At 35.0% G+C, this 22,781-nt stretch overlaps 2 protein-coding genes across 2 annotated transcripts; both read right to left on the bottom strand.

The window, feature by feature from the left end:
- Positions 1-2,377: 2,377 nt before the first annotated feature.
- On the bottom strand, positions 2,378-3,099 carry LOC124541364. Its single transcript, XM_047119218.1, has one exon. It carries the CDS (start codon positions 3,071-3,073, stop codon positions 2,378-2,380), a length of 696 nt encoding a protein of 231 aa, XP_046975174.1. The 5' UTR covers positions 3,074-3,099.
- Positions 3,100-14,614: 11,515 nt separating this feature from the next.
- LOC124541363 (protein PXR1-like) lies at positions 14,615-22,763 on the bottom strand. Its single transcript, XM_047119217.1, has 2 exons — positions 22,642-22,763; positions 14,615-15,062 (listed from the first exon to the last, which is right to left on the bottom strand). The coding sequence occupies exons 1-2, from the start codon at positions 22,761-22,763 to the stop codon at positions 14,615-14,617; spliced, it is 570 nt and encodes a 189-aa protein (XP_046975173.1).
- Between the last annotated feature and the right edge of the window lie 18 nt (positions 22,764-22,781).

The following is a 22,781-nucleotide window of genomic DNA, read 5'->3' as shown; positions in this document are numbered from 1 at the left end:
CCTGAGCACGCTTAACAGAACGTCGAAGTCTACCGAATTAAATGCATTACTGAAGTCAAGTAATACGACCACAGTAAGCTGGCGATTGTCCATAGCGTGTCTAATGTCTTCTGTTACTTTTAGAAGGGCTGTTACAGTGCTGTGTCCAGGCCGAAACCCAGACTGCCAAGGATCCAGAAGACGATTAGAGACTAGATGTTGTGCTAACTGCTCATGAACGATATGTTCCAGAACTTTAGATAGGAAAGGAAGGATTGAAATAGGGCGATAATGTAATGGGGAAGTAGGGTGGGAGATTTTAGGTAAAGGAATAATACGAGCATTTTTCCATACTAACGGAAAGGTAGATGAGTTAATGGAAAAATTAAATATATGTGTCAGCACTGGAAGGAGCTCAGGAAGAATGAGAAGGATCATTCTGGAACAAATCAGGTCACAACCAATTGCTGCTGATTTAATGGACATTATGTGCCTCCTCACATCATCTTCGGTAACTGGCTGTAGAGAGAATTAAGAACATAGCGGTAATATAGATTTGGATAAATCCGAAATGGTTTTTGTTTTTGTGAAATCATCCAAAGTTACAGGGGATGTGGAGAAGTGTGAGTTTAATGCATTCAGATCCACTGAATTGTCACCAGAAAAAGGAACTTTACCAATGCCGAAAGATTTTAGGAAACTCCAGACCTGCTTGCTGTCGGAATTGTCGATAGTGTTGTGGATGTACCTTCGCTTAGCTTCGCGACATAATTTATTGCATCGGTTGCGCAACAATCTGTACCGGTCTAAGTTATCAACCGTTGGAAATTTCTTAAGGCGAGCTTTAGCTTTGTCGCGCTTAGCCATCATTTCCCTAATACTGTCAGTAATCCAAGGCGCAGGACGAAGTTTTATTCGAATACGTTTAACGGGAGCATGAACGTTATACAGATCGTTTAATTTCGAATTAAAAACTTCAACTTTTAAATCCATCGTATTTTCATTAAAGACCTTCGCCCATTCAATACTGACTGCATCACTTTTAAGCTTACTAATGTCAATCTGGTTAAAGCAACGACGAATAGCGTAAGGAGCCTTGGTTTTGGAAGGATGGACTTTATAGGAAATAAATATAAGGTCATGATAGGAAAAGCAGGATGGGAGTTGACCATGCGTAGCCACATGGTCAGGAAGGGAAACAATGATAAGATCAAGTAGAGAAGGTGTTGTGTTAGGGAAATGATGTGTTGCAGACAAGGGAAGAGAGTACAAGTTTAAGGAAGACAGAACTGAAAGGAGCTTACGAGAACGGCTATCGTTTTTCAGCAAACAGGTGTTAAAATCTCCCATCAGCAGAAGGTGATCATATAAAGGACAAAGGTTATTAAGGATATTATCTAAAGTGGAGAAGTAATTAATATGGATAGATGGACTATAAAGAACACCTAGAAGTGTTTTGGAGTGGGCTAGGACAATTTCAAGAAAAAGGAATTCTGCTGATTCGGAGTATTGGGTGGGTGAGGATAATATAATTTTGTAGGGAATGTCGCAACGCAAATAAATTGCTACACCACCACCTTTTCCAGTACTGTCATTTCTAATCAACTTGTATCCAGGTAGGGTAAATTGAATAGAAGGAAGCGAAGGCTTTAAGAAAGTTTCAGAAATTAGGATGGCATCTACTTGACTATTACTGAAGCACTCTGAAAGATCTGAAAAATGTGCAGGGATACTCTGAGCGTTTATATTAACAATATTGAGATTATTATGAAAAGGAGAAAATATAGTTTGTAACTGATCATTTAACAGAAGGTCGGGCGTACCATCGCTTTCAGCACTAAAAAATTCGTCACTAGAAGAAGAGTAAGCAATATCCAGTTGATCGGCATAATCCATAGCTAAAATATATTAGCATTTAGCACACCACTCAAAATTACAATAACAAATAGTTGCATAAAAAAAAAATTATCTAAATAAGAACAAGAAAAAACAAATAAAAACTAAAAATCACAACCAAACATATAGCGAACTATGTGACAAACTTTATAAATGCACTGCCACTGTCAAGTGTCAAAAGTCACATCACAGAGTTCTATGTCAATGTCATATACAATGACAATGACTAGTGGTATTTATCAAACAAGTATTATTAAACATAATTACAAATTTACTTTACCGACTAAAGCACAATTACATAAAAGTTGTAGTACCTACCCCGCAAAGTTTTGTAAACTTAAAAAGTTAGTTGCTGTAACCCGGCCAAATGAAAAAGTTACTTGGAAGCATGAGATAACAAAGTGAACAATATTACTGAGGTTACAACTTACGTCTAACTTTTCTGGGGGATTTTACAATGATCTTTTCTTTCTCCTTATCGGCGCTCTTGTTTACGGACCGGTCAGGCAAAGGTTGCGATTTCGAAGTTGAAGGATACTTGGAAAGCAACTGCATGAAGATCAGACAAAACTTCCACTTTGCGACGTGTTTTGTCAGGAAGCAGTATGATAATCTTGCCATCGGATGTCCAGCAACGGTTAACACCAAATTCTTTTCTTGCTTCCATGAAAACATGGTGTTTGGATCTCGTAAGGAATTCAGAAAGAGTGATACCGGTACCTTTAAGCAGAGTTTTTGAATTCCATACTAGCTGGCGTGTACTAAGGTTATTGAACCTAACCAAAATAGGCCTAGGTTTACCTTTATGAACCCCCAGCCGATGGCAAACTTGTATTTCACTCGTAGAAACGTCGGACAACTCTAAATGGCTGGATAATATGTTCATAATAACACTGCTGAGCGTCTCATTTTTCTCCTCAGCTACTCCATGAATAAGGACAACCTTTCTTCTTAAGTAAGCTTCATGACGTTCCAAACCAAGGGTCAGCATCTCAACATGTGACTTCATTAGTGTAAGAGTTTTCCATACAAAGGTTTTGAAGTCGAGAAACTCACTTGTCAACGATTTTAAATCCATTGCAGGAGCTGAGCAAGATGGGGAAAGCTTCTTCAGCCGGTCTTCGTAAACCTTCATACGCGAATCAAACATTTTGACAATTTCATCAAAATTTGTTGACATCTGGAGTGATTGATCCATGTTTGTAATTTTTTATAGTATTAAAAGTGCTCTTCTGTGCAAAATAAATTGAGATTTGGAAGGAGTGGTGTTTGTGTTTTATTAAAAGATTAATTCATGTAATAAATCTTAATAAAACAATAAAAAAAAAATTAAAATGTTTAGGAGCAAAATTGTCAGTCTACCTTCAAAAAAAAAATTAAGTAATTCACTCAGATAATGTAAAATGGAGAAAGATCCTGCGAATTGCTATGGATGCTGTATTATATCTGTCCACTAACTGCCTTTCTTTTCGTGGATCCCACGAAACTCCTAGCGATCTCATCACATGCTATCCTCGGCCCAGTCAAGGTAGCTTCTTGAACTTAATTTTCCTGCTCGCCAAACATAATTCAACTCCTGCCAGCCGGGTCGAACCATTGCATCGAGTTTCATAATACTCAGATACTCTCGACAGAACGCCACTACATACCCCGACTGGTACGAGAAGCCATTGAAATAACTAAATTTAGTAATTTCAATAGACAGGATGGGTTTCAACTGTCGAGAGTATGGAAAATTATGCAAACCCCCGCAAAATAAAAATAAAATAAAAAATTCGCGAATTGATACGGTGACTTTCATCTGCAAAACACGGGATAGAGTGTCGAGTGTACATAAAATAAATTCAACTAGTGACAATAGTAGTGGTGACCGGTGTTTACGTAGCAAACGTACAAGAAAGGAGGTAGTTCGATACGGACACCTCTAACATTATCAGCATCTACCCGCACACTTCAGTCTCGTGAACAAGACATTCGTAGACAATGTCGAAATATCGAGCTCCACCGAACAAAAATAAAAAACATGGTAAATATCCCGAAATTAATAACTTTAATAATTTATAATCTTAAGTTTCAATTAGAACACTTAAAAAAGGGACGAGTATCATATTTATAAAAGACAATTTAGAATGAAATAATTGACTGCCAAAAACAGTTCAAAATAGTATTCTAAAAGACATCAAAGACGTCAAATACTACACAATAATGTTCGACTGCACTCCAGATGTATCCCACACAGAACAAATGAGCTAAGTAATTCGATAAAAGAGCTGGCGCTGTGTGTTAAATAAAATAAAGTTTCATTGATTTCATAGAATTTGTAGAAAGATAGAGAGGACAGTCGTTAACAGATTTCAGAAAAATTGGCAGTTGATGATTTGGATATTGGACAATGTCGTGGCCAATTTTATAATATTGGGTCCTCCAATATAGCCAGCATCAGCAGGAATACAAGCCAGGATTGCAGAAAGGAATGAGCTGGCCGAGGTACCGGCCTCCTTAAATCTTGTAAGTGTTCATTCTGCCTCATCATGCCAAGAAGCTATTAACCTATTTGGTCTAATTCAAAAAGAATATTGCTTTTTTTTGGCTACTTGGGACATTATGAAAAGTCAGGCTCATTAGCATATCTCAAGGCAGAATTATTTTCCATTCCAGAGTATATCTCGAAGTCGTATGCCATGCCTCTATCGTCACATAGCACGAGAAGCTTATATCCCCGTTTGTGTGGTTTGTTGGGAAGATATTGAAGTAAGAAATTTGCAGCTTTAGTTGCGCATATCTTTTCGTCTACTGATAAAGTCTCCCTCTTAGGTATACTCTGGCATTTCTTTTTTAGACTTTCGAGTATTGGCCTTATTTTATGGAGGCGATCATGTCCTGGATGACATGATGGTACTTGTAAGGAATTTTCGTGGAAGTGCAGGAACTGTCTCATCTTCTCATAATGATTCACGGTCATAGTCTCTCTTACTAAAGGTATACCTAACTCAGATTCCCAGTACCGTCCCAGTATCCGTATATTAGGCAATGGAGCAATGCTCATAAGCAAACATATACCTAAAAACTTTTTTAATTCGTATGTGGTGATACAGAACGTTTTAGATGGGTCTTTTTGGATGCTGAATTTATGCATTTCTTCAACTATGTGGGTTAGTAGGTCTTCATCAAAAAAATATAAAAAATATTGCAATGGAGTATCGATAGTGGTGATTGGCGGCTCTAAAACTGTATGTCCAGAAAAGTGGGGATGTTTAGCCTGTAAAGATTTCTTTTTCCAAATTAGATTTCTTTTCTTTCTTTTATCAGCGGTATTATTATCTGAAATCCGATTTCTGGAAACTGGCATAGTGATTGAACTTATAAATATTTTAATTGCAGTAATTTATAAATGCATATTATTAGTAAATTTTTAGTAAAACTAATTGCATTAGAATAACTGGAGAACCCCCCTGTACACTCCCCCCCCCCATCGGAAACACATATTTTTTGAGATATGATTTTTTTTTAATCTTGGTTTTCTAACCTAAAAATGTATGAAAAATATATTATAGAGCCATTTGAACTATAGTACTTTGCTAAAAAATTAGAAATCTGGCTTTCGAACGTCTCCAGCACTGCGGGAATTGCAGCCCCTTCGCCCTTGCGTAACAGTCTGCAGGCACTTCATAATAGGGGGCTGCTCTCCGGAGGGAGAGCGCCTCCGCGCTTTTATATACACTCTAGGGGTAGGGCATACTAGTATCATGCAGGGTCGGGGTTGACTAATTCGGTTCTGTCACTAATTTGGATGATCTACATACCATTAAAATAAAAGAGTGTTATAAGTATACATTTTTATTTATATATATATATATATATTTTATACATTTTATTAATTCTTCGAAAGGATCTAAATGATTAATTTTAATTTTTCGCCTCCACATCACCTCTATTAGCCATTCCGTAAAATTTCCTTTATAATTTTCATTGGCATATAATCTTTTCATTACTCTCCAGTAACTCTCAATTCTCTGTGTATGGACCCCGTCTGGTGCTACAAATTTATTGACGGGGTCACTATGGTTTACTTTTTTATGTGTGTAGCCATGTTCAGGAAGTCAATCATATCCTTTCCAAAAACCAGTATGTATTGTGGTGCCTTCCTGAACATGTTTCTTGATTAGCCCCACTAACACATCGGCATTACGCTCGTTTCCGGGGCATGCTTCTAAGCGAAGATCATTACTTCCGTCTTCAATGAGGCCCAGAACCCAATGTCCTTCTACATTCCGTCCTCTGTTATATTTTCTACGTCCAAATTTGGACTCATCCACCTGGACAATTTTGCCTTGGCCTCCAATTTTCTGAAGACTTTCTTCATTTTCCAAATAATATACTACGATTGCTTCCCGGCAGTAGCTGTACCAGTCAGCAATCGTAGCTTGAGACACTACAGTTTCTCTCCAATGTTTCGTTTCCTTTCGTGTAAATTCATAAGTATAGTTCTTACTAAATAAATATGTGAGTTGAAATATCAAAGGTAGTGGCAACCTTGAGTTTTCGAACCATGTTCCCAATGCCCTACTGTAGGATTTGGTTCGGCATTTGCCTTTTCGGCAAGAAAACTTGCCCACTTGACCATGACTCGTGGTTTCACTCAATTTCATTGGTTGCTTGTGGTATGTACACATTTTAGAAGTTGGCAGTAAGCCTCGCTGCTCAGCGAAAGCAATACATTGCTCATGAGTACCTGAAACAATATGAAAAAATTCCACTGTTATAAACCAAGTTCAAGTACCTTATAGTGAATATTTTGATGACGATTGATTTTGATTTAAAGACCATAAAAAATAAACATGCAATTAATAAAAATAAAAACACAAATAGTTTAACTTTACTTTAACTGTGAATTTAGAAACACTTTATTTTAACTGTGAATTTAGATAAACGAAAGGTTAAAATGACTAACTTACGAAGTGTTGAAAATATCATGTAAAGGTTCCACTGCGAACGAATCTCGTCCGCATACAAGTTTATGCGTCGCCCACTGGAACCAGAAGACGACGGCTGCTCTGGCATATCCCGGGACGAACCAGGTGTTGGTTCGGCGGAACGACTGGAGTCCAACTGCATTACAGTCAACTCTTCGGGGGACGATGGCGTAGACAACGAGGCTTGGGGCTTCGGTGAAGACATGGTAGTCATACAAATATCGACAGGAGTACAAATGCTCTGCTCTCAACTGCGCGGCTATAAGATGACTGATGTTTGACACTTGTTTGTTCGATTGGTATGAAACTAAATGGCGGTCACCGATTGTCACCCATAAAAACGTCAAAATTGTTGGTAAATTATTGTATTTTTAATTATTAATTTCGATCAAACTACGTGATTCCGTAACTTAATATTTTGTGGAAAATACTTAAATAAATATAATCTTTCGAACAGTAAACATTTGAAACAGAAATTCGTGGTTTTCTATTCTAAATGTGAGCCTTACTATCTATATTTAATATTTTTAAGGTTGTATCACTTGACTCGTTTCTTAATTTGACCTCGTGGTCAAGGAGCCTTGTTTTCACAAATCCTAGTGTAAGACTATCTTCTGTCAGAGTTTCTATAGCTGTAACAACCCCATCGTACGAAGAAGGAAGAGTTAATAATAAGTGAGCTACCTTATGCTTTTCCTCGAGCTTAGCTCCAGCAGCTAATAACTCCGCAATTAATTCGTCAAAAAGTGTAAAATGTTTGACGAGTGGAACATCAGTTTGTAATTTTAACATTAAAAGTCTTTTCCGTAGAGCTAGCTGAGTAGCAATACTTTTACTTTCATAGAGCCTGTCCAGATTCTTTATTATTTCTCGTGCTGATAGATTTTCTCCGACAAATCCAAGAAAAGAATCCGACAGATACTCAATTATCACACCTTTTGCAATTCTATTGTTTGTTTGCCATTCTTCAGTAATGTTCGGGTCTTCGTCGATTACACGGATAATATTTAATTCCGTTAATAATGCACGGATTCTAAATTTCCACGTACTATATTTTTCTCCGTAAAACGGCTTTATGTTTCTTTTCATTTTGTTATTCTCCATCTTGAATCGTTATTCGTATTGTGTTTATATACCTTCTTGTATACACTTCACTATTTTACTTTAATTGTTCTTATTTTAATAAACTTACTATGTTCTACACGCTTTACACTGCGTTTTATTTCTCATAACCTATAGGAGGTTATGAGAAATAAAACAAGAATATGTCGGTTTAAATATCATCACTTTGTTTATTTACCGAATAAGCGTTTTACGTTCTGAGACTGCAGTGCCAACAGATAAGAAAAACAAAACTTACAAGATGTACTATAGGGATGTGTTACCATGTTAAAATAAAATGACATAGTATTTACATAAGATTAATTTTGCATTATTAGATATAATTATAATTAACACTTTAATAATATTAATTTATAATCCAACAATAGGTTTGTAGATCTTTAAGGGCTGACTACGTTGACGTTGCTGTGGTTCAGGTTCATCTTCTCTGCGTCCTGTTTCTGGAAGACACTTCAAACATTCTGCTACATCCAGGCGAAAGTCAAGTAAGGCCAGCGTGTCCTTTCGGCGGTAACTATTAGCTGTGCAGTCGTTTTTATAAAGCCTCCAAGCGTTTGCACAAGCGAGATCTATAAAATGTACGAGAACTTTAAGAGTCCATGTTCTGGTTTTGATGATCGTCCTGTAATACTCTATTTGTTGATCTAGGACATCCCCCCCATCTTCTGATTGTATAGTTCTATAACTTTTGGTGCCGATATGTTGACATAGGTCTTAGTATTCTTGTCCCAACGTTTCACGTACGTAGTTTCTCCAACTCCCATGCAGTTAGATGCCATTAAAACGGACTTATTGTCTTTCCATTTGACGATTGCAATGTTTTTACAGACGTACTGCTACGTTTCCCCACGAGCCACCTCTATATCCTTTTTAAAATCGATTGAGGAACGATCAGTAATCCGGTTCAGCATTATTGTACCAGTACTGTGAAGATTTCGCTTGAGCATTTCTTCTGCCAAAGGAACCGTTGTAAAATATCTATCATGATACACACAACTGCCGGGTTGTATACTCTGAGAAAGATGGAGAATGACAGACGGGCCCAAACCAAGAGTTGTGTCGCCGAACATAGTTTTAGCCCCTTGATAGATGACAAAATCCAGCATTAAACCCTCACTGGTCGTTAAAACAAAGTTTTTTAACCCTACTGGCCTCGGTTTATTTTTGACTACTTGGCGTAGTTTGCATCTACCAGTAAAGGGTATCATTTGCTCATCTATCGAGTAATATCTGGGTGCTCTCTCTACTCTGTTACATGTTTCTTTGACCTTATTATATAGACCATATAGACCATATTGTCATAGGTTGCACCTTCCACAAAGCATTGTTTTTTTCTTATATCTTTTCTTGTAACTAAACGCATTTCTACGCTTCTTATCTTTTCTTTCATAACCCTCCAGAAATCTTCTAATGTGCCAATGTCTCTTCCAAATCGCACGGTGCTATCTGCTGTTCTTTTTATGACAGCACCGAACCCGTCTGGGGCTCCTTTACCGTGGCCGCATTCCATGTTATAGATTTCAAGTCCGGATAATAATGCTGCAATTGGCTGATGAGATAGAAAATCTTGCGATTGCGGTACTGGCTTGAAGGGCTGTCAGTCAGGAAATGCAGCGTATCGACAAATAGAATGCTTTTAGCATGTTCTATTATAGGCATAATATGTGCCCCTACAGATTCTGCATCGTGTCTGGTACATTCACTCATAGTGCACATGCTGAATGTTTTTTGTATTCCAGTTTCGGGATCCAAATAATAAACAACGGAAGTATGTAGGCTAATTTGTTCGGGACTGCTGCCAAAGTGGCGACTTTGCACTTCTTCGTGAAATTTTGTCATATAGTTTTCGGAAAAATCCATGTGAATCAAAATTTCATTAGATGTTAATGATTTTTTCAGGTCATTGATATTTTTGTATTGCTGAACATATTTAAACAGTGTTGGAAATATTTGGGAAGCGAATCTTCAAGCTTTTTTATCAAAACCAATGGTAAGTCGTTCAATTCCATTTTTGTAGTCTTTATTGTAGATTTTTCTTGTCAGTGTACTGTGTATTTTTCAGTTTTTTCCCCCCATTGATAGTATTTAAGAGGTTTGTCATTTTTGAATTCTGCATACTCAATTACTTTGTTTTTACAAATGTTACAGCGTCTGTTCAAACAATTTTCTTTTCGTACATCGCAACAAAGACTTCGTAGTAACGAAGATCCGTTAGTCTCTTTTATAATTTTGCTTTGGTTCAGACACTTAATCAATAAATCCATATTGACGTGTACTATACACATACATGTGTTTCGGTCTGATTCCTTTGGGTACACTATCCAAAATGGTCGATTTTTACAAAATGTCGAATACGATACTTGGTTTGTGTGAGTAGCATTATATATTTTATGAAGATTTAACAAACTGTCATTGAGATAACGTTTTTGTTTTGTAATACCGTGACGTTTGATCCATTCTTTTTTATCTGCTGCAATTCGACTGTTGCTGTCTTCTTCATAAAAGTCTATTATTTCTTGGTATTTTTCATTTTCCACCTTGTCCTCAGTTTCAACTTCTTTTCTGCTTCTTACAGTAAACGAGTTTGTCTCAGACAGCAGTTTGTGTTTTTTTAAGCTTTCTTTATCTACAACAATGATGTCACTAAACTTCCTTTTGTCTTTCTTTTTCAACGATTCAAATCCTTTTTTCAGTTGTCTTGTCATTACTTCTCCGAATAACAGCTTCTTTTTCACTTCTTTTTTTTTATCCTCGTCAACATTTGAGATCAAACTTTCAACTTTTTGCTCCGTAGATGGAATTTGTTTACGTAACTTTTCATTCCTTTTAATAGTTCTTTCTAAATATTTTTTTAATGCAGCTTTCTCCTTCATATGTTTTTCTATTTCTTTTTTCATTACTCCAATTTGCTTCCCATAATTGTATCGAATTTTTCGTATGTATCTGTCTTTCTTAATACAATTCACCAAATTGTAACATAAAACGTCTTCTTCAGAACTTAGACTACAAATTACGTAATTATAGTATGATTGACTACTGTATTATAATGTTGGGAGAAACAGATTTTGAGGCATTTAGTACTGATTATGCAGAATTGATTGTATATTTGAGGGAAGCTATACAATGTGTTTCGAATACAAACATAATAATATGTACACCTATGTATGTGTATGGTGCCCCTATATACAATTACAAAATAGAATTATTTAATAACCTTTTATACCTAGAACTTAAAAATAACGCTTATGCATATTTTTATGATTCCAATGCCACAGTTACTTTTGATATGTTCTCGTTAAAAACTGGGAAGTTGACTAATTCGGGTTTAAAACAGGTCTTCAATGATATATTATGTAAAATTTTGGCTGATTACAAGTATTATGGATATTCACTACCGAGGCCTGCTAAAACTAAAACTTTAGATATGGAAGATACAAGTCCGCTGTTTTTTCTCGCATAATCATTATTATAGCAGACGTAGTTTTAAATATCCGAAGAAAGGAAATAAACACAATATTAAAAATATTTATACCAAATTTACACGTTCTAAAAAAATATTGTTATATTACCAAAATGTAAGAGGTCTCCGAACGAAAACTAATATGTTTTATAATAATATGAAAACAATAGCTAGCGATATTGTCATCCTTACAGAAACCTTCCTCAATAGCTCTGTAAATGACGCTGAACTATTTCCACCTGAATACTGTGTCCTACGGAAAGACCGGCCCGGCGACGTCGGGTGGGGCGGGGTTCTATTGGCAGCTAAAAATTGTTATAATATGAAAAGAATTACAAATGTAGATAACTTAACTGATGATAAAGAATTATTGTTTGCTATTATTACCTGGAAAAATATTAAGTTAATGATATGTGTAGTATACTTACCACCCAGTTACAGCAGTAAACAATATCTTGATGTTTTAACATGTATAGAAAATGCTATAAATATGTATACTGAATATCCATTTATGATAGTTGGTGATTTCAATTTAAATTCGTGCAATAATAGTGTTAGATCTCAATTTAATAATTTTATGGAATATAGTAAGTTACAACAATGTAATAATATTAGCAATAAGTATGGATGTATCTTAGATTTAGTACTAACTACTCTAGATCACAATAATATTAAAATATCATCCGATACGGAACATCTAGTTCCCATGGATGCATACCATCCGCCCTTAGAGATACTGATCACACTTCCTAGAACAGCAAAAAGTCTAACATCTCTTACACCAGGAGAATATTTAATCACGGAGTGGAACTTTCGGCAAGCAGATCTGCATAGCTTGTACTTTGATATTGCTAATATTGACTGGACCGACTTACTTGAAAAACAGCATTTAAATATAGACTTAGCCGTAGATATACTCTATAATAAACTTAATAGTGTTATTAGTACACACGTTCCTACAAGAACAATAGTCAAAAGTAATAAATATTCTTATCCAAAATGGTATACCAAAGAAATAATATATTATATAAAATTAAAATATTTAAATCTAAAAAAGTATAAGTGTTATGATTTAGAGTTTAATAAAGAACTTTTTAAATACTATAGAACTAAAGTCAAGTATCTTATAAATATAGAATTTAAGAATTATATATCTAGAGTTGAAAACAATATAAATAAAGAGCCATCAAGCTTTTGGCAATTTGTAAAGGAAAAACGTAAAACTAGACAGCAGATAAAAACATATTCTTATAAGAATAAAGCTGTAGAAGGGCAGAAAGCCATTGATTCATTTGCTAAATATTTTAGTTCTGTGTTTCATGATACTTCTCCTCTGTTAGACGTTAAGATAGCTGAGGAAGAGGCTAATCGCTTTGGTTGCCAATCTACAGTAACCATCGAACAAGTGACACTTGCCGAACTCAGATTTGCAATAGCGCGACTAAAAGCTTCAACTGCTTATGGTCCTGACAACATACCTCCCTTTCTAGTAAAAGATTGCTTGTCAGCTTTGGAAGTGCCGTTACTTCATGTATATAATCTTTCAATTAAACAATGTTTATATCCTACCAAGTGGAAAGTGTCTAGAGTAACACCTATTCCAAAATCGGGCTCGTCCACGGATATAACAAATTATAGACCTATCGCTGTTCTATGTGTATTTGGAAAGATATTTGAATCAATTCTTAATAACATAATTTATAAACAAATAAAGGGACAATTGAGTGATTGCCAGCATGGGTTTCGTCCTGGACGCTCCACATTGACTAATCATACAGAATTTGTAGATTATATAAACACTAAAGTTAAGTCTGGCTGTCAAGTAGATGCCGCCTACTTTGATTTTAAGAAAGCCTTTGATCTCGTAGATAATGATGTACTTTTAAACAAATTTGCTTTATTCGGATTTTCAACTTCTCTCTTAAAATTGATGGCTCACTATTTAAAAAATCGAAAACAGTTTGTTAAGTTAGACGGGTATAAATCGGAAGAGTATTATACTCGATCAGGGGTTAGTCAAGGTAGTACCTTGGGTCCTATGCAATTTTTAATGATGATAAATGATTTGCCAAGTGTTATCTCTAATGCAAAATGCCTTATGTTTGCTGATGATTTGAAATTGTACATATCTGTAACCGAAACTAAAGACTGTGTAGCGCTACAGCGTGATATTGATGCCGTAGTTGACTGGACTATAAGAAACAAATTATCATTTAATAATTCAAAATGTAAAACTATCACCTTTTCTCGATCTCATAAACTTATTAAAAATATATACAATCTATCTGACACACCGATGGAGAATGTACCAAAAATCAGGGATTTAGGAGTTATGATGGATAGGAAATTAAATTTTCATGATCATATACTTAAAACATGCAAAGATGCTAATAAATGCCTTGGTTTCATTATTAGAATATCATCGCAATTTAAGAATACCAAAGCAATAGAAAAATTATATAATGCCTATGTCCGCAGTAAATTAGAATATAATGCAATAGTTTGGAGTCCGCGTGAGGCAAAGTATGCCATAATGTTAGAAAAAATACAAAGAAAATTCTGTAGATATTTGTTTAAACGTAAATATGGATACTACCCTTTTCTATACCCTTCAATGTTTGTGGCAGGTATGGTTGGTCTAGATTCACTTCAGCTTAGGCGAGACTCCGCACATATAAAATTTTATTATTTAATTTTAGTACATAGGGTGGATAGCACTGCTGTACGCGAAGCAATATATTTATATGTTCCCGACAAATATATGCGTGGTGTTGGAAGACGGCAACATACTCGTGGATTGTTTTGCTACCCACCTATGTGGCATTCAGCCCAAGCTAGCAACAGCCCCACTGCTAGGGCTGTTAAACTTTTGAATAACTTTATACGTTATCGAGATGTAGACATATTTTATGATCCTATTTATACTATATTTAAACAAATTTACATATTCCTAAATTTTAATTAATAATTTTGTAGTTCCTAAATAGATTTAAGCTTATTTTGTTTATAAATTTTATTTATTTTTATTACTAAATTTTATTTCATTTGTCTTTGTAGTATGTTTAATTAAAATTAGTAAGAATGTTTAAAACAAAAAAAAAAAAATGTTTAGTAATTAGTGTAAATATAAGCGACTTGGTGTAAATACTGTAATGCTTATATTTTCAAATAAAGATTATTATTATTATTTGTCAATCATTTTCTGCTCTCCATTTTTTGGAATCTTTTCTTCTATAAAAGATGACGATGGTCCTTCCAAAGGATCAACTTCACTATCTCTTAAGGGTTCATTTCTCACACTTCTTGTATCTTCTTCATCACTAGTTGGGGGAGAATTGTCAACAAGCATTTGTTGTACAGCTCTAGCTTGTTTTTTCTTTTCTACGTAGCGTTGGCGGTTCTCCTTCCATTTCTTTCTTTGTTGTCTTTGTTGTCTTGGCGTTAAATCTTTGATACTCTTTAGTTTTTTCTGCTCTTTGCGTTTGAGGTACCTTAATCTTTCCTTTTCTTTCTGAATTGCATATTTTTCTGGATCATTTTTAATTTCCTGATATTTCTCTTTCTTGTGAAGTCTTTGCTGAGCTAGCTTTTCTTCACGGCTTTTCTTTTTCTTTTCTTTCGCCATTGCAAACCTGAAAACATTTTTGATACAGTGAACAAATAAATACACATATACAAATTAGAAGGTTAAGTCTTTTTATGTCATATTTCTTATCTAACCATAATGAAAATTAAAAATATTGATTTCTAAGTAGGAATTTTACCATTCTCTTTTAGAAAGTCAAATCTAGTCATTTATCAGAATTTGCCACATTCACTATATATAGGTAAAAAATTAAAAACAAGTAATAACAATTAATCAGAACAAATAAATAATAATAACCCATGAATAACAGAAATTTCTCATTTTTTATCATTACCCTCAGATTGTGATCATTACCATCTTTTTAAATGCTGATGGTAAATGAAGGTAATGATGCTGAAGGTAATGACATTTTGGTATTTACTCGTAGTTATGTATTATTTCATCATTTAGGCATTATTAGTAGGTAGAATTACGCGTTACCAAAATATCAGACGACGTTCTTGAATAAACGTGTTTGGGACACGGCAGGTAGTGATTTTTGAACCAATAAAAACGTTATAAATTGAAATTCTTATGAGTTTAACGTTGTATTTTTAGTGCAACACTTAGAATTCTCCATAAGAGACAACATGGCTTCACATAAGGCTTGCTATAGTTATTAGTTTTTAAGTTATCGCCTTGGACATGTGATTTGCACGAAATCAGAGAACCACCCTTACCCAAGCGAGTTTGCGCGCCAAAAAATGCAGCCGATCATTCTATCAAGAGCAGTCTATCATTACCACTGTGAAGGATTCACAGTGGTAATGATAGACTGACAAGTTTAAACTCGTTCGCAAGGGGCCCGAGTGTCTTTTTTCCTTAAAAGAGATATCCTCACGATCGATCGATGCCGGTTGCACCTCGAAAAGCGATATTGCGTACGCGCCAGAATTTTTGAAAATCAAGTCTCACTATCGTATCAAATCGGTTGTAAAGGGATAAGTAAACCTCCGTTGTCTTTCAATTTTATAAAGTCAACATTTTCATCGGTATTATCTGGTCCCAGTAATACTGATACACATGTGTCACATTTAATTTTTTTTATTAAATAATGAACCACGGATCCTGCTATGTACGTTACTACTACCTGTGAAGCAAACTCGGACATATTACTAATATCATATTCACAAAATAAATCATTACCATTGCTTTCAGTAGAATCATTGTCCTGAAATGGCGTCAAAGTGGTCATATTAATTCTGCTAACAGCTGATGTACAATTTAAAATAGCAATATTTTCTAAGGCTACACAATTTCCACTATTAAAATCTTTTAATTCTATATGGGTTATGATTTTTTTGTAAATTGATTTAAACTGTCGCGCTGTGGGATTGTTGTTACAACTACTCTGATATGACCAATAGTTAGTTCTATGTGATCTTGTGAAAATTTAATTGATGGCAAATAGTGTAGTTTATTTTCTTTTTCGATTGTCGTAACATAAACTGCTTTTAAACTTTTGATGCAAACGAGAAGTCCCAAAATCCCGGTTTTTTTTGCAGACTGGACAAGTTCTTGTCTAGGAATGCAAAAATTTTTTCTTTGTTCCTAAAATGAAGACGTTTCTCAAAATGTAATTGATTCATGTGCCGCGAATTTAAAATGTCAAATAAATTATTTAAAATTTCAAGAAAATTAACAGTGCCGTCGACGTCAATAAAATCGGGGTGAATCATTTGTGCACAAAATTTTAAGGCATTGGCAACGCAAACACAATTTGTCGTATCTCCACGATTTGAGAACATTCCGATAGCCGCTGCAGGTAGTATCCGGAATACTTGGTGTTGATATTTCGAGCCTCGTTCAGTTCCGCGGTCAATTGGAAGGCAAAGCCAAATTGGCTTCAAAAAAGCTGGGTGTGCTCAGCAAGGCGAGACAGTATTTCACGTCGGCCCATCGCCTATAACTTTACAAGGCGCAAATTCGGCCTCACATGGAGTACTGCTCTCACCTCTGGGCGGGTGCTCCCCAGTACCAGCTCCTTCCATTTGACCGCATCCAACGTAGAGCGGCCCGAGTTATCGACGATCAAGCCCTTTCCGATCTCCTCGATGCTTTGGCTTTGCGTAGAGATGTCGGATCACACTGCATCTTCTACCGAATTTTTCACGGGGAATGTTCCGAGGAATTGTTCGGATTAATCGCGGCTGCTGAATTTCACCTTCGGACATCTCGCCAAAATTCTAAGTTTCACCCGCACCACCTTGATGTCTGAAAATCCAAACAGCGCTATTTCTCAGACATTTTCTGCCTCGCACAACTACTTTGTGGAACCAGCTTTCGCCGGCGGTTTTTCCGAACCGATACGACATGGGAACCTTCAAGAACAGAGCGTACTCCTTTCTTAAAGGCCGGCAACGCACCTGCAAGCCCCCTGGTGTTGCAGATGTCCGTGGGTGGTGGTAGTCACTTTCCATCAGGTGAGCCTCCTGGTCGTTTGCCACCTATGCCATAAATATATATATATATATATTGCTCATGAGCACCTGAAAAAATTACACTGTTATAAAGCAAATTTATATTATTACTTATGGCTTAAAAACTGTGAATTTAGACAAACGAAAGATTAAAACATGACTAACTTACCAAGTGTAGAAAATATCACATAAAGGTTCCATTGCCAACGAATCTCGTCCTCATACAAATTTATGCGTCGTCCACTGGAACCAGAAGACGGCGGCTGCTGTGGCATATCCCGGGACGAACCAGGTGTTGGTTCGGCGGGACAACTAGGTTCACTAGAGTCCAACTACAGTCAACTCTTCTGGGGACGATGGGGTAGACAAACGAGGCTTGGGGCTTCGTTGACGCCATGGTAGTCATACAGATATCGACAGGAGTACAAAAAGATGCTTTCAACTGCGCGGCTATAACATGACTGACGTTTGACACTTGTTTGTTCGTTTGGTGTGAAACAAAATGGCGGTTACCGATTGTCACCCATAAAAATGTCAAAATTGTTTGATGATCAAACTGTGTTTCCGAAGCCATATATTTTGTGGAAATACTTAAATAAATATAATCTTTCGAACAGTAAACATTTGAAACAGAAATTCGTGGATTTCTAATCTAAATGTGAGCCAGGATTTGTATAAAGTTAGCCAAATATTTGAAATGACACGTCATAAAGACTAGACTAGAGAAGATCAAAGATGGTATTATTATAATATGCAATAAAAAACATTGATTCAATTGTTATCCGCAGTATTTTATATACAATTGTTCTATATACAAATATTATTTTGTATACAAATATTCATTTGTGACATTAGGTAACTGAAAAGTTTTTAAATCAAATTCTAACAAATTTGCCTTATTTAATGGCTGAACTAATGAATATATTGCTCCTGATAGTACCAGTCACTGACAAGAGTGAGACAGTACTGACACACAACTATGCAAGATTATTGAGTTTTAAAAGTAATCTCATAGAAACTACTAATGGCACTATTTTAATTCTCACTTTTAATCTTAATCTACTAAGGTATTAATGAAAATTATATTAATTATATTGGTAATACTGCGAGGAACACCTTACACCACTTTTAAAGCAACTTTGAGGTAATTTACCTTGCAATATACATTTAAAACAAAAAAAATGGTTCCATGCTCCTAAATATTTATTTCAGTCAAAACAGCCCTCAGAACATAATTATATAAGGCATAACATGCCTTATACCATTATGTTCCTTATAATTAACAGTCAAGAATACTTCAAAAGAGATATTTTCCTCAGTAATAATCATTTTTCAAAAACATCAATCAGTGCTTTAAATTGGTAAAACACTACCCTTTGTAATGATCATTGGTACAGATAATATATTAACTGCTTGATCCATTGGCACATATAAATCATTATAATTCACTTGAAATAGAGTGCAGTTTGTTTACAAATTTTAAACCTTAATTACTCGCACAAAGAACATTACATAATTGCTCGCATGGGGTCACAGATGACCCCAAATAGTATGAGTTGTTTTTAATATATGTTGAAATATTTAAGTAAATGAAACTATTTTATTATTAAAGTACTTTGTTTATTTTGTAATATCTATAAGAAATAACATGAATTACTAACTAATTAAACAAAAACAAGTTAAACTAAAATAATTATTAATGAAAAACCATTTGTACTTTGGTGTACTGAGATCATAGCTAATACTCGTATTTTTTAGGAACTCTCAGAATCACTCTTGTGACACTGTTGACAGTATATTTTAGAGTGATCATTGCACACAAATCTTGTGCATTTATTGCATTTCGTTGGTACTTTGCGATCGCATTTCCGCGGGCAGCTATTACAACGTCCACGTTTTGCAGTGGTTGGTGGGACGCGATTTTCTAATTCATGTACTTCCATCAGACGTTTTTTTACCTCCTTAGGAGTTGCTCTGACTTCAAGTTGTCTTTTCTAGTAATTATTAATAAGTTCAACAGACAACTGTCGCAAGAATTTGCGCCTCAGATGAGTACATGATTTGTCGGAATTTGCAATGAGTGCATTTATGCCTGAAACATTTATCAAATGGAAGAAGATGGCTAACGGCCATAATATTTTGATGAAATCTCTCACCACGTTTATCTGATACTGTTCCGAGGTTAGCCCTTAATTTGGTAGAGGTTCAATGTGTTATATATATGTAAAATTTATGTATATTTATAAGTTTAGGGTAGAAGGAATCCAGAAAAAAAAAAAAATGTTGCGACCTTCAGGTTTCCAGGAAACCAATGTTCATCAGAGTGAACATTGCTAAATCTGTCGAGAAATACCACTAAATTGTAATGTTTACTGTGATGAACATAATCAAATTAGGGTACACATTCAAACAGGTAGTGCGGTTTACGAAATATTTTTATTTATATAAAAAACAAAACAAAGACATAACAAAATATCTTTTATAACATTTCAAAAGCATTTCAAAAAAGACTTTGTATTATTTTGTAATAAAATTGAGAAAACAATTACGAGATTTTTTCCGGTAACAAAACAGAGTCTTATATTACATTTCATGCAGTACACAGTAGTATTTTTAGGCAATATTTGCACCTCCCCATGTCTTCTTTTGTATTAGGAAAGTGACAAATATTGTCGAAACGTATGGGGCTAATGGGCCTGTGTAACTTAGGATTCTTTATTGTTGAATTTTCAACGATAGAGTGAGAACGTACAGACCGGTTCTTTTTTGTTAAATTTAGATATAGATCTTGCCGAAATATTTTCAAAGACATTTTTTTTCTGTCGTTAGTATTTTTTTATATATATTCCATGAATTATTTATACTCATATCTAACAACTGGCAAAATATACCTATATACCATCTTCTAAACTTGAATGGTATTTTATAAAGAGATACTAACATATCACCCAGGTCTACACCCCCCATATGTTTATTGTACTCCCTTACTGTTTGAGGACAGTCAACATCTAACTTTCGCTTTTCTACCTTACAATATCTCTTTATTTTATGCACAGGTGTGCATCCAACAAATGAACTTATCAGGGTGACAGGCTTATTGTCGTTCCAGCGAACGAGAGCCAGCTTCGTTTTGTCACATACGACCTGTGAATAAGCTCCTCTCTTTTTCTTTTTCCAGCTCCCCTGGTTCTATTGTTACAAATCGATCCTAATCCAAATACAAAAAAAATAAGAGTGTGTAAATTGTTCTTCAAAAACACTTTGGGGATTAATAATCGACCCATAGATACTGCTTTGAAAAAGAAAAATAGCAACACTAATATTTCTTCCATGAAAGATAACCGAGGTACACATTCAAACCACTGTAAAGTGGACGAAAGCATTAAAAATGGCATCAAATTGTTTATCGAGTCTATACCGAAGATATAGTCACATTACATCCGGGCTAATTCAAGAAGAAATTATATTGATGGTAGCAAAGCCGTCACAGATCTTCATAGAGATTACGTGGAAAAATGTAAATCCCAAAACGTCCCCTATGGAACTTATATTACATTTTATCGTATTTTCACACAAGATTTTAACATTTCGTTTTTTACTCCTAAAAAGGATTTATGCGATATATGCGAAGCCTATAAAAATATCACAGATGAAGAGAAGGAATCTAAGAAACAAGATTATGAATTACATCTCAATGAAAAGAATTTGTCTCGTATTGAAAAAGACAAAGATAAGAACAACAAAAATATTTTAGTAGCAGTCTATGATCTTCAAGCAGTGTTCCAATGCCCCACAGGAGACGTGTAAATTTTTTACTACAAGTCCAAACTGAATGTACTTAATTTAACAATTTACGTAATTCAATATTTTTTATAGATTGGAAATAGTATCAATTGAAAAATTTCAGCGCGTAGCTTCAGTGAAAGTGGGTGAAATATTGATTGCAAGTATCCAAGATATTTTAATAACGAACGACGACGAACGAATAATTTAAAAAAAGATTTTAATAAAAGAATTGAAACGAAATTTATTTATTTTTTTGCTATACAGAAAATAAATAAAAATATTTGAATTTAATTGAATCAGTTTTATTTCAAATATCAGTCAAAAACAATACAAATAATTCTAAAAACTAACTATTTTTATGAGATTTATAACTTAACCCATTGTGATTGACCGAGTTAACCAATAATTCAATTAAACCGACTTGACGATATTATTTTTATAGTAACTTTTTGATGCTGATTTTTTTTAACATAATTTTTTGTTCTTTGTGAACCGATATTAGTAAAACGAACAAACACTACGCTTTTTGTCAGTGTACAAATTACGAACAGTTCCAATTTTATTTAATAAATCCATTAGCAAACTTATAAAATTTAAAAATAGGTACGATTTAATATTTAGTATAACAACTATTTGAGATACAGAAAAAATTAAAGAAAAAAATGTTTAAATTACCTGTTTTTTGTACATAAAATATAAATGAAAATAATTTAAGTTTAATTAATTCAGTTTAATTTTATCATAATTTTTTAAATGACACTAAAGAAATTAAAATAATTCTGTTGTCCTGTCTATTTTTAAGAAATCTATGATTGATGGAATTGATAGAATTGACTTTGCTTCGCTTTCGATCGATACGGCACGCGGCGGTTCGGCGCCATCAATTGGAATATTCAGGCGTAACCTCGCCGCCTCGCTTAGCTTAGTGCGCGAGGGGGCATGCCGTTTTTGTCGTTTGTGTAAGTGTGTGCGCGCGATTCTCAAGGGCAATTAGCTCCTGTAGTCCTCTTAAAGGAAAATCTCATAGCCATGATATATGCACGGAAAATAAAGCATGTATTTATACAGAGTGGGCCAAGAATTCGTTAACATTTAAATGTAACTTACCGCGCAAACTATTGCCGCGCGGGGCGCGGGCGCGGGCAGGGGTACTAGCTCGCTTCTTGGAAATTTAGTCGCAATGGATCGCTTCACGGGGCCGCAACGCGCTTACTGTGTGAAACAGTTTTATTTAAACAACTTTTCGCTCATTACTGTGAGACGCTTATTTCGCGTTGAATATGGTTTACACGACTTAAGTCAGTGTCCAAGTGCTCCTTTAATAAAGAAATGGGTGAAGAAGTTCGAAGAGACGGGATCTACACTAAATGTGAAACAAACCGGCGGCCCGCGGACTTCTCGGAGCGAAGAGAACGTGCAGCAAGTTTCCGCTTCTGTTCGACGTGATCCAGGTTTATCGACACGCAAACGTTCGGCTGAATTAGGATTATCCCGCACATCATTACGCCGTATTTTGAAAT

Source organism: Vanessa cardui, chromosome 28, assembly GCF_905220365.1.
Source record: "Vanessa cardui chromosome 28, ilVanCard2.1, whole genome shotgun sequence".
Lineage (NCBI taxonomy): Eukaryota > Metazoa > Arthropoda > Insecta > Lepidoptera > Nymphalidae > Vanessa > Vanessa cardui.
This window is presented reverse-complemented; position numbering and strand designations above follow the sequence as displayed.